The 12,924-nt window shown below is 45.9% G+C and overlaps 1 protein-coding gene across 1 annotated transcript; it reads left to right on the top strand.

Annotated features, from left to right (window-relative positions):
* Positions 1 to 354: 354 nt before the first annotated feature.
* Positions 355 to 11,683, top strand: LOC118075420 (uncharacterized). The gene is made up of 5 exons (XM_035097383.2): positions 355 to 514; positions 6,572 to 6,748; positions 7,803 to 7,902; positions 9,150 to 9,280; positions 10,754 to 11,683. Exons 1-5 carry the CDS (start codon positions 449 to 451, stop codon positions 11,030 to 11,032), a joined length of 753 nt encoding a protein of 250 aa, XP_034953274.1. The 5' UTR covers positions 355 to 448; the 3' UTR covers positions 11,033 to 11,683.
* The last annotated feature ends 1,241 nt before the right edge of the window (positions 11,684 to 12,924 follow it).

The raw sequence follows: 12,924 nt of genomic DNA on the forward strand, positions 1-12,924 counted from the left end.
ATTGCACATCTTGCAATACAGTAAAGGCTTTTTGGCTGCAGGGAGGCTGCGAACCCATCTACAAAATATGGCTTTTTCTGCAATAGTACGGTACCTGGCCACATTTGCCATTCCCTCTCGGAAGGTACAATGTGACACACAAACACAATCACAAAAATCGGAAGGGTCCCGCAAGGGGCATCTAGTCCACCCCACTGCAATGCACACGTGCATGGCAGCGCGCGGAGGAAACCCAACGAAGTTCTCCATCGTTGGGAAGTAGGGTCCCGCGTCGAAATGGGGGGCGGTGGCTTGAGGGTGGGGTGGGGCGGGCTAAGGGAGGCCTTTCCGGGCATGCGCGCATGCTCTCGCCTCCGGAGGAGCGCTGGGTATAAAGGAGGAGGCGCCGAGCCGCGCCTGCTCGTCCTTCGGCCCTTCCCAAATCGCGCAGCGGCCGGATCGCAGCACCATGATGGCGAGGCGGCTCCTCCTGGGCACCAGCCTCCTGCAGCTACGCCGTCGGGGCTCCCTGGGCGTGAGTATCCCCGAGCCCTACGCAAAAGGCAGCCCAGCTCGGCTGGGATGTCTTCGCGGGACACGTGCGTCCGGGAAGCGGGCAGCGCTCCAGAAGGGGGCGCTTCCCCTTGGCGCAGCTTCCTGCGTCTTTACGCGCTGCTCAGGTTGCGTTTGCGCCCTGGCTAGGCAGGTCCGGCCCATCCAGGAGGCAAGGGGAGGGGACCGATCATAGAATGGTAGAGATGGAAGGAATCCCGAGGGTCATCTAGCCCAACAAATTGATAAAAATGCTTTAAAAAACCCAACAACGTTTAACCCGGGAGACACCAGCAACACATTCCAGTCCTGGCGCCACTGCAGAGTGTCCAGACTAAATAGCATTCTGATCCCCTTGGTTGAATCAACGAACATAGGTAACATTAAAATCACAGATACACCCCAGTAGAAGTTACTCTTAAAACAGGAGAAGAAACACAAACCACCCCATCATGGTCCGTCCTTCCTAACCACAATTAAACAAATTAGAGAGAGTATCGCAAAAACTCTCCAAAACTACTAAAGAGAAAATGATGCTACAGTTCCTTGACAAACCTCAGCTCCCAGGATTCCCCTTTGGGGGAACCGTGTGCTTTGAATGTGCTTTAAGTGCTGAAAAACACTGTTCTTTCCTTGAATCCCTTGCCCCCCCCCTCTAACTCTTAATTAACTTCATTGTTGCTACAACCAGGTGCACAGAAGCCCCTCCCCTCCTCCAGACAATTTTTTTTTTAAAGCAAGGATAGCACTTCAGAGTTTACACATGCTGCTCGTAATTCCTCCCAGCAAAATGGGTATAGCATTTGAACTATGGAGCCTGCATAGCTCAGTTGGTTAGAGTGTGGTGCTGATGAGGCCAAGGTTGCAGGTTCAATCCCTTTATGGGACGGCTGTGTAGTCTTGCATTGCAGGGGGTGGGACTAGATGATGCTCAGGGTCCCTTCCAACTTTGCAAGTCTATGGTTCTATACTTTGCAGGACTGGCGTAGCCACAGCCCCACACCTTCAATAAGACTTTGTTTGCACTGACACTGGCAGGGTAGCTTTTTAAATGAACTCACGGGGTCATTTTTTTGGAATGCAGTCCAGCAAAGAGAGCTGCCCCGGTGACCCCTCTGTTACTTAACCAATTTCTCTTTTCACGCTTGGAAAAGTTTACATGTAAGGCAGGGGTGTGTGAGAGAGAAGGTGATGGTGCTGTTGTTAGAAGTTCCTGAGAGCTGTAGCAGTTTTTGGTTAAAGGTAAAGGTACCCCTGACCATTAGGTCCAGTCATGGACGACTCTGGGGTTGCGGCGCTCATTTCGCTCTATTGGCTGAGGGAGCCGGCGTTTGTCCGCAGACAGCTTCCAGGTCATGTGGCCAGCATGACTAAGCTGCTTCTGGCGAACCAGAGCAGCGCACGGAAACACTGTTTACCTTCCCGCCGGAGCAGTACCTATTTATCTACTTGCACTTTGACGTGCTTTCGAACTGCTAGGTTGGCAGGAGCTGGGACCGAACAACAGGAGCTCACCCCGTCACGGGGATTTGAACCTTACGATCAGCAAGCCCTAGGCTCTGTGGTTTAGACCACAGCACCACCCGCATCCCTCAGTTTTTTGGTTAGAAATACATAAATGCAATCCCCACAGATTAACAGAAACCCTGCTTTTTGAAATATATTAATGTTTTGCATTGCTTTATGTTGGGGTTGTATTTTATATGCACTTTTCCACAAACATATTCTCCAAACAACCTGCTTGTTAAAGGCCTATTTATGCAGACCCATTGGTGAAACTCTAACCCGGGGGGGGGGGCATCCTGACATTCAGAATGACATTCACTGACATTCAGAACCGGACTTTCTATTATGGTCAGGAAGAAAGAGATTAGTGAAGAAATTTCGCTAGCTGGGTGTTGTGTGACTAAAAACAATGCAAGGAGATTTCAACAGAAGGACGAGTTCTGCCTTTGCTAGTCTAAGTGAAATGGCTTATTGCTCTGTGTGTCTCTTAATTGCACAAGCATTTGTTCCATTGCAAAAGAATGGCTGGTATTTTTTCACACTGTGAGCAGCTCATTCCATTGCTTTATGCCAGTGATGGTGAACCTATGACACGCGTGTCAGCACTGACACGCATAGCCATTTTCGGTGGCATGCAGCCGCATGCTGAGAAGGGCATTTCATCCTCGGCTACTGCACGGATCTTCAACCTCACTTCCTGTTCCCCCGCCGCTGCACAAGCATAGCTGAGTGAGAGGAGAGGTGGGCTGAAGAGGGCCACAAGGAGGCACAGGCCTAACCCGAGCCCACCTCCCCAGCGGCAGACCCGTTGAAGGAAGGCCTGAGCCCAGAGTACCACTGGGAAAGATCTCTGGGTTTTGCCTTATTTTTTCCCCTTTTAAAATATTTTTTAAATATTTTTTTTTCAAAAAAATAAGTTAAATAATTAGTTTTTGGTTTATTAAATACAGTGGTACCTCGGTTTATGAACACAATTGGTTCCGTAAGTCTGTTCATAAACTGAAGCGTTCATAAACTGAAGTGAACTTTCCCATTGAAAGTAATGGAAAATGAATTAATCCGTTCCAGATGGGTCCGCGGCGTTCATAAACCGAAAATTCATAAACCGAGGTGTTCATAAACCGAGGTTCCACTGTACAGTTATATATTACAATTATACATTTTTGTTATTTGTACTATAAATATCGTGAAATTATGGTTTTTTCCTCCAAGTGACACACTACCCGAATTATGCTCTGGTTTTTGGCAAATTTTGACACACCAAGCTCAAAAGGTTGCCCATCACTGCTTTATGCCAAGAATCGGGAACCTGGGACCATGCAAATATTGTTGGACCAGTTCCCATAATCTGATTATGTCAGTCTGCAATGCTGACTGAGGCAGATCGGAGATGGAGTTGAACAATATCTGGAGGGCCGGATTTGCCCATCTCCATCTACAGCCCAGCAAATAAATCCTTCCCCCAATTCTGCACGTTCACACTTGAGTTTTTATTTCGAATTTGGTGATACCATTCTTCTTTTTAAAAGCTATTAGTCACAACAGTCAACCCATTGTTCTATTGCAACACTGTATGCTGCCTCTCAAGTGCTTGGTGTGTTTCGGAAAGGCAGCAACCATGTTTGATTAGAACAATAGGTCTGTTTGCTTTTAAAAATAAGAACACAGTGTCTCGAAAACATTATTTGCCCAAAGGAAAGTAAAAAGCCCACAAGAATAGAAATATGATTTGGAAAAGCAAGAGCAAATTTTACTGCCTTATGCAAATTGACTTTAAAGCTTAGCTGATTTCACTCTCTTGTGGTGCACGCTGGACCTTTTAATTTTAAGAGCTCTAAAGTAGGAAAATGTTTGGCAGCCTTCTTACTTCTGCTGTTAAGAGATGGGGTTGGTCAACATGGGGGGGGGGGTTCCAACGCTCATCAGCCTCAGCCAGCTTGGCCAATATTCAAGGAAGATGAGAATTGCAGTCCATAAAATATGGAAGGCACCACATTGAATCATAGAATTGTAGTGTTGGAAGGGACCCCAAGGATCATTTAGTCCAACCTCCTGCAATGCAGGAATATGCAGCTATCTCATACAGGAATCGAACCTGCAACCTTGGCATTATCAGCACCATGCGCTAGCCAACTGAGCTATCCATATCATATTTCTTACCATCTTGAACCAATAAGCCAACCTCACTTTCCGTTCACATAAGCCTGGAACTGGAATGTGTTAGAATGTAGGAATTTTAAGAGCAGCCCTGCACAATCAGACTAAAGCTCCCATCTACCGTAATGCAGTATTCTGAAAGATCAGCCCCTAAGCCTTCCCCAGCAGAAAGACTAAGCTCAGTTTCTTGCCTCTAATTGATGCTGTAGACCAGGCATCCCCAAACTGCGGCCCTCCAGATGTTTTGGCCTACAACTCCCATGATCCCTAGCTAACAGGACAAGTGGTCAGGGATAATGGGAATTGTAGTCCAAAACATCTGGAGGGCCGAAGTTTGGGGGTGCCTGCTGTAAACCCTCCAAGTGTCCCTATTTTCCAGGGATGTCCCTGATGAAGAGAAGCTGTCCTGGTTTCTGATTTGATCCCGGAATGTCCCACTTTTTCTTAGGATGTCCCTATTTTCATTGGAGAAATGTTGACTGGTGTGGAGTTATCTGGCCCACAAGCCGTCTGAAGGCAATCCTGCATAGGGAAGTTTTTTAAATGTTTAATTATGTTTTTGTATATGCTGGAAGTGGCCCAGAGTGGTTGGGGCAACCCAGTCAGATGTGTGGGGTATAAAATAGTAAAATTATCATCATGGAATGGGATGTCCCTATTTTCATCGGAGGAATGTTGGAGGGTATGCTAGTCCAGCACCCTGCAATGCACATAGCTGTCAACTTTCGGATTTGAAAATAAGGGATCAGCAGCCTCACCTGTCCCAGGGACAGTCTACGGTATATCTAACAATCCAGGATAGCAGCGGGAAACGGCGCTGGAATAAGGGAATTTCCAGCAAAAAAAGGGAGAGTTGACAGCTGTGGCTTGGAATAAGGGAGTTTCCCGCAAAAAAGGGGGGAGAGAGTTGGCAGCTATGGCAATGCAGAAATATGCAGCTGTCCCATACAGGGATCGAACCTGCAACCTTGGTGTTATCAGCACCATGCTCTAACCAACTGAGCTATTGGCTATCCCTGCCCTCCACAATAATGAGAAGAGCATGAGTCCGGAAGGCTGGAAGAAGCGTAATGGGAGAGAGTGCTTAGGAGATGATGGAAAGTTAACACAAAAACCCAGGATATTTGACCCCCAAACACTGAGGCATATGAGCCCTGGAAAACTGAAGACACTCAGATTTATATATCTGTGCCGGAAGCCATAGAACCATACAAGTGGCTCTGCATGCGGCCGGCGGCTTTGTCCTCTGCCATCTGGCAAACAGTTACAGTATTTGCTTTTTAAAAGTCACTCAGTTTCAGCACTGCTTGAAGCTCTCCTCTTCAAGCGTTGGAGGGACACGGGTGGTGCTGTGATCTAAACCAGCGTTTCTCAACCGCTGTTCCGTGGCACACTAGTGTGCCGCGAGACGCTGGCTGGTGTGCCGCGGCGATGAGAAGGGCGATTTGCATTGTCATGTGCCTGGTGGCCGCCAATAATCAGCACTGACCCGCCGGAAAGCAATATTTCTCCTCTTTCCCAAAGCTCAGTGCAAACGAGCCTGGCGGCCGCCAATACACAACACTAACCCGCCGGAAAGCAATATTTGGCAAGTGTTTCTTACAGTCATAATTATAATATAAGGCGGCACAGAGTTAAATTTTTTAACTTTTTAAATGGTGGTGTGCCTCGTGATTTTTTTCACGGAACAAGTGTGCCGTGGCCCAAAAAAGGTTGAGAAACACTGATCTAAACCACCGAGCCTCTTGGGCTTGCCAATCGGAAGGTCAGCAGTTCGAATCCCCGTGACGGAATGAGCTCCCATTGCTCTGTTCCAGCTCCTGCCAGCCTAACAGTTTGAAAGCCCAGAAGTGCAAGTAGATAAATAGGTACCGCTCCGGCGGGAAGGTAAATGGCATTGGCCACATGACTTGGAAAGCTGTCTGTGGACAAATGCCAGCTCCCTCAGCCCCAAAGCAAGATGAACGCCACAACCCCATAGTCACCTTTGACTGGACTTAACCATCCAGGGGTCCTTTACCTTTACCTTGTTGGATTTCCTTTAAAAAAAACCCACTGCATTGGATCCTAGCCTTTTTTGGTCCCTGGCCCTGCAGTGGTGCCAAACAGCAGAGAGATCGAGCTATTCTAGAACTGCATGGAGCTGGTAGATGGGGAACCAGCAGCTCTCCAGATGTTGTTAGATTCCAGCTCCTATCACCACCAGGGATGGTTGATGATGGGATGGGATCCAGAAACATCTGGAGGGTCGCAGGTTCCCCCATCCCCATGCTAGTGGGTGCACAATTTGGGTTTGTTTTCTACACCGACGAAGCCAACATCAGGATGCCGCGCTTTGTCAAACAGAAGATATTTCCCTCTATTTCTGTGTTTCTAGCTTCTGCCTCGCAGTTTGACGTCTTCCCCGAAAACTCTTGAACACTCTGCACCTCAGAACCACGTGTACAGCACAGAGGAAGGGAGTGCTAGCAAACTGTCCGGGCGCTATCCAGTACCCAACAAAAAGGATTTGCCGTATGATATCGTAGAGCTTATGGAGGAAGTGGAAGTAAAGGTAAGAGGAAAATCTGCTGGGGAAGAAGCCAGATGTTAATGAATTGTTGGATTTTGGAGGGAGGGAGAACCAAAAACCAGATTGTCTGGATTTGGCACACTAGGTGATATGGCCTTCATATCAGAAGTTACTGAGCTGTGTGATTTATCTTTGACTAGAAACAGTGTTAGAAACTCAAATATATCAACTAATTGCCAAATGGGACCTTAAACCTAGGTTATGGTCACCACAATAGAATGTGTAGGCGCCTCCCCCCCCCTTTTTTTTTTGCAATGCACTTTATTATTAGAGTGGCTGGGGAAAGCCAGCCTGATGGGTGGGGTATAAAGTATTTTTATTTATTTATTTCTACTACTACTATTACTATTTTTTCTTTTCTATACCACTTTACCTTTTAAAGAAAAAACCTCAAAGCCGTTTACAACACATTAAAACATCTAATAAAACAATCCAGGATTAAACAAATTCAAGCTTCGAGGAAAACATTTCAGATCCTTGTCTATAAGTGCCATTTTGCTTTCCTCATATTTATTTACATACCTACTGAATTTAAGTAGCTTGCCCATACCAGAAGTACTCTAGAAAGGCAGTGTGGTGTAGTGGTTAGAGTGTCAGACTAGGACCTGGGAGATCAGGGTTCAAATCCCCTCTCAGTCATGCAGCTGACTGGGTGACCTTGGGCCAGTCACAGCCTCTTAACCGACCTCACAGGGTCGTTGTAGGGATTAACCGGGGAGGAGGGTGAACCATGTACTCCTTGGAGAAAAAGTTGGGAGAGAAATGCAATAAGCATGCTCTTCTGCTTAGTTTCTTAAGAAAGTTGGAGGGGCCAGCCAGAAGGAGATGTCAGTCGCCAACCTGGCATTCAGAGATCTCCATGTGGTCGCAGTTGGACCCACACTAGAAATAGTAGCAGTGGTAGAATAAACGAAAAGTTTTATGGGATTTTCTGATAAAGGGTAGTATCATAATCATAAAAAGAACTGTACCGGCATCTTCTCTTAACAACTATTTTAAGGTGATTGACTGGTGTATTTTCTTAATTCTCCAACAGAGTGGGTTTTTGCCCAACGTGTTTAAGGTTATGTCTCACCGACCGGCAGAATTTAGAGCATTCTTTGCTTATTACAATACCATCATGAACAAGGAGACAGGTAAGAACAGAAACCATACTCCTGGCTTCCTCAATCTCAACCCTCCAGATGTTTTGAAACTACAATTCCCATCATCCCTGACCACTGGTCCTGCTAGCTAGGGATCATGGGAGTTGTAGGCCAAAAACATCTGGAGGGCCGAGTTTGAGGAAGCCTGCCATACTTAGTCTATCTTAATGTGACCGCCGTTGAATTCCACTAGGGTTACCCATGCGTAAGTTAATTTCCACCAGCTCCAAGGTTCTTTAAGGCCTCTAATCAACCAACAAACAAATAATGGCATTCCAGAACCCCTAGCTCAGCACTGTATTACGTACCTCAGGGGCCGCCTCTCTCCTAATGAATCTACCCAGACCCTGAGATCATCCTCTGAGGCTCTTCTTCATGTGACTCCTCCATGAGAGAGCTGGAGGGTTGCAAAATGAGACCGGGCCTTTTCTGCATTGGCTCCCTGTTTGTGGAATGCTCTCCTCTGGGAGGTTCGGCTGGCTACTCCATTATACACCTTTAGGCACCAGGTGAAAACGTTCCTCTTTAACCAGGCAATGGGCTGATTGACATCCAATGCCCTTTTAAATGTGTTGGGGGCAGGAGGGATTATTGGGTTCTTGTTTTTATTTTTATGATGTATTTTGTAACCCAAGGGACCCAGGTGGCGCTGTGGTTAAACCACTGAGCCTAGGGCTTGCTGATCAGAAGGTCGGCGGTTTGAATCCCTGTAACAGGGTGAGCTCCCGTTGCTCGGTCCCAGCTCCTGCCAACCTAGCAGTTCGAAAGCACGTCAAAATGCAAGTAGATAAATAGGAACCGCTACAGCGGGAAGGTAAACGGCGTTTCCATGTGCTGCTCTGGTTTGCCAGAAGCGGCTTAGTCATGCTGGCCACATGACCTGGAAGCTATACGCCGGCTCCCTCGGCCAATAATGCGAGATGAGCGCGCAACCCCAGAGTCGGTCACGACTGGACCTAATGGTCAGGGGTCCCTTTACCTTTACCTATTTTGTAACCCATGACCTTGATATTAGGAGTCTCGTGCTGTTCCGACTGAGCTGCCCAGAGCTTTTTTCAATAGACCTGCTGCTGCTTCTAGCTGATAGCATTTGGACATCTTCCAGTCAGTCCTTATTATTTGGGAGTCCAATCTATTTTATCTCTATATGGTGGTATTTGTGCATGTTGGTCAAGTGACTCATTTCCACTGCCGCTCTCGAAATATGACCCACCTTCTGCATGTCTGTTCTTCTATAGGAAGCCTAAGCAAGGCTGACAAAGAGCTCATTATTGTGGCCACGAGTATTGTTAACAAGTGTCCATACTGCGTAATTGCACATGGTGCTCTACATCGGATATACTCCAAAAAACCAGCGCTAGCAGATCAGGTTGGTATCCGTGTCTGTCTTGCTTGTCTCATCTTCTTCTGTTTCACTTCCTTGCTTAGGATTTCTCTCCTGTACTTGTTTCCTTGCCACTCGTTGGCTAGTTCTGCACAGATACTTGGCGAAAGAATTGCCAAACAGAGAAGGGAATTGTATGAAGGGGGATGTTGTTATTAATCTGGATTCAAATGCTAGTTTTCTCAATATGTTGAATTGCCCTTGTGAAATCTGCAAAGCAGTTTTATTCTTTCCTGTGCATCAAACTGGTAATATGATGGCAAAGCAGTCCAAAAGTGCCTTCAGGTTGATATTTATGATAGGTGACCTTGAGAGGTTACTGAAGAAGGCATAACAAAAATTATGCAGTTATGATTCCTTGCATTCTGCATGATAGGAAACCGTGGACTTTGATCAGTTTGGATTGTAGTACTAGATGCTGAGTACTTTGCCACTCAATCAGGTCATTGAAAGGTCCTATGAAGCAGCTAAAAAAAGCTGTTTTCCAAAGGCTTAGAATTCTATAGAAGAGGGCTTTTCGGCGGATGCTAATCTTGCTGCCATTCTTGGACTTTTATTCATTTTTGAATGTTTATAAATACCTGGTTCTTATTGATAATTCTAATGTTTTGCTTTCTATTTTTGTAAACCACTTAGAGCAGGCATACCCAAACTCGGCCCTCCAGATGTTTTGGGACTACAATTCCCATCATCCCTGACCACTGGTCCTGTTAGCTGGGGTGATGGGAGTTGTAGTCCCAAAACATCTGGAGGGCCGAGTTTGGGCATGCCTGACTTAGAGGTTCTCTTCCAATCAAGTGGTATATAAAATTATGGACACGACTGGACCTGATGGTCAGGGGCCCCTTTACCTTTTTTTAACTTAAAACAAATAAAATGGTGTTATGCTACAAACCCGAATTCTGTGTTCATCCTCTGAGAACGGGCCTTTTCTGCAGTGGCTCCCTGTTTGTGGGATGCTCTCCCCAGGGAGGCTCGCCTGGTGCCTTCATTCAATATTGTTAGGTGCCAGGCAAAAACGTTCCTCTTCAACCAGGCCTTAATATTCCACAGTCTTTAAAATGTGCTTGTGCAATGGGGGTATTGTTTTGTTCTCTTTGTTCTAACTATTTGTTTGTGCTTTTACCTTGCATTTTTATATTGTGAACCGCCTGAGATCTTACGATGAAGAGCAGTATATGTCCAATAAATAATAATAAATAAATAAATAAGAAGTTGCACTCTGCAAAATTGCCTCTCTTGTACAAGGAGCAAAGATAGAGGAACCCTTTACTCTTTTGCATCACCCTGTTCAGGATCTGGCAGCAATGCATTGTGGTTCATGTTCACGGTTGCTCCCTAATCCTTTTCAGCCCTCGTTCTCTTTGACCTAATGCTGCCAGTAAATTTGGTCCCCATAACTGTTCTAGCGGTTGACCATAACTGCCAATAACCTCCCGTGGCTCTGATTTTGTGCAGGTCACTGTGAACTGGCAAATGGCCGAGCTGAGTGATCGGGAGAGGGCCATGGTTGAATTTGCACTCGCCGTCTGCCAAGCAGATAATATCACCGAAGAGCACTTTCAGAAGCTGGAGGCGAACGGGTTTGACCGAGAAGATGCCTGGGACATAGGCACAATTGCAGCCTTTTTTGCCATGTCGAACCGCATAGCTCACTTCACAGATATGCATCCAAACCCAGAATTCTACGTCATGGGAAGGATACCAAGAGAGAAAGAGAAGAACGATGCCTCCTAACAAGGCTTGCTGGCACCCAAATCATTGCAAGGACATTGGGCTCAGTGACAGGCAGAAGGTCAAGATGGGCAAATGTTGCATCCGCTGAGAAATGAAATGTGTTTCACTTGCTATTGTGCTATACTTTTGGAAAATGTTTTCTGGTAGGGTCTCAATTGTAATGAGATGCTCTGAAGACACGGCAAGATTGGAGATTCGCTGCCCAGTTTCTTTTGATTGTGATAAGCTGTATACTGTGATTTCTTCATAACTGCGGAGTTAACACTTTTGTCATATCTGTTGTTTCTATTAAACGTATTTGAGCAAGTTTGTATCTGCTGTAGAAAATCTTTTAATGGCCAGAAATTGGAAAGAGCTTTTTTAAGTATACACTGGAGAAGATTTGGAGAAAGATCTCCTTTCCTCTGCAAGTATAAAATCTCTGCTCTGTTGGTCTCCTTGGAAGGTCTTCTCAGGAACAATTCCATCTGCATTTTCCCAACCTATACAAATGGGGAAAGTTTTCTAAAGTCAGCATCCCACAGCTCTGTTAGGCAAACTTGATGTCTTACCGTTTCCTTAGTTCTTAGAAGGGGAATAAGCAACTATTTTCCATGAAGGAACATGCTCCTTGTCTCACACATTGGTTGTAGTTTTGACCTTAGTTGTAAAATATGTATAAACATCTTTCCTGGAAAGAATGTACTTTAAAGTTTGGATTCCATATCTGCTTTAACACTAACTTGACTGAGGCCTTCGCCCATAGAATCATAGAATCATAGAGTTGGAAGAGACCACAAGGGCCATCCAGTCCAACCCCCTGCCAAGCAAGAAACTCCATCAAAGCATTCTTGACATATGCCTGCCAAGCCTCTGCTTAAAGACCTCCAAAGAAGGAGACTCCACCACACTCCTTGGCAGCAAATTCCACTGTCGAACAGCTCTTACTGTCAGGAAGTTCTTCCTAATGTTTAGGTGGCATCTTCTTTCTTGTAGCTTGAATCCATTGCTCTATGTCCGCTTCTCTGGAGCAGCAGAAAACAACCTTTCACCCTCTTCCATATGACATCCTTTTATATATTTGAACATGGCTTTCATATCACCCCTTAACCTTCCCTTCTCCAGGCTAAACATGCCCAGCTCCCTAAGCCATTCCTCATAAGGCATCGTTTCCAGGCCTTTGACAATTTTGGTTGCCCTCCTCTGGACACGTTCCAGCTTCTCAGTATCCTTCTTGAGCTGTGGTGCCCAGAACTGGACACAGTACTCCAGGTGAGGCCTGACCAGAGCAGAATACAGTGGTACTATTACTACCCTTGATCCAGACGCTGTACTCCTATTGATGCAGCCCAGAATTGCATGGGCTTTTTTAGCTGCTGCATCACACTGTTGACTCATGTCAAGTTTGTGGTCTACCAAGACTCCTAGGTCCTTTTCACATGTAACTTCTCTCAAGCCAGGTGTCACCCATCCTGTATTTGTGCCTTTCATTATTTTTTTTGCCCAAGTGTAGTACTTTACATATCTCCCTGTTAAAATTCATCTTGTTTGCTTTGGCCCAGTTCTCTAATCTGTTAAGGTCATTTTGAAGTGTGATCCTGTCCTCTGGAGTATTAGTCACCCCTCCCAATTTGGTGTCATCTGCAAACTTGCTCAGGATGCCCTCAAGCCTATCATCCAAGTCATTGATAAAGATGTTGAATAAGACTGGGCCCAAGACAGAACCCTGTGGCACCCCACTAGTCACTTCTCTCCAGGATGAAGAGGAGCCATTGATGAGCACCCATTGTACAGGAGATCTCAGAACTACCTGCAGGCAAGTACTGGGTCCAAAATGCATTCTGTTTGATTCACAGCCTCACATCTTGTTGCATTTTTCATCAAACATCGTAACTAAAATGGAGTTGAACCTC

The sequence above is a fragment of the Zootoca vivipara genome, chromosome 16 (genome assembly GCF_963506605.1).
Source record: "Zootoca vivipara chromosome 16, rZooViv1.1, whole genome shotgun sequence".
NCBI lineage: Eukaryota > Metazoa > Chordata > Lepidosauria > Squamata > Lacertidae > Zootoca > Zootoca vivipara.

Coding starts and splice junctions, on each gene's coding strand:
- LOC118075420 (XM_035097383.2), top strand. CDS start 449: ATGATGGCGAGGCGGCTCCTCCTGGGCACCAGCCTCCTGCAGCTACGC. Junction 515..6,571: donor GCCGTCGGGGCTCCCTGGGC/GTGAGTATCCCC, acceptor CTGTGTTTCTAG/CTTCTGCCTCGCAGTTTGAC. Junction 6,749..7,802: donor TGGAGGAAGTGGAAGTAAAG/GTAAGAGGAAAA, acceptor ATTCTCCAACAG/AGTGGGTTTTTGCCCAACGT.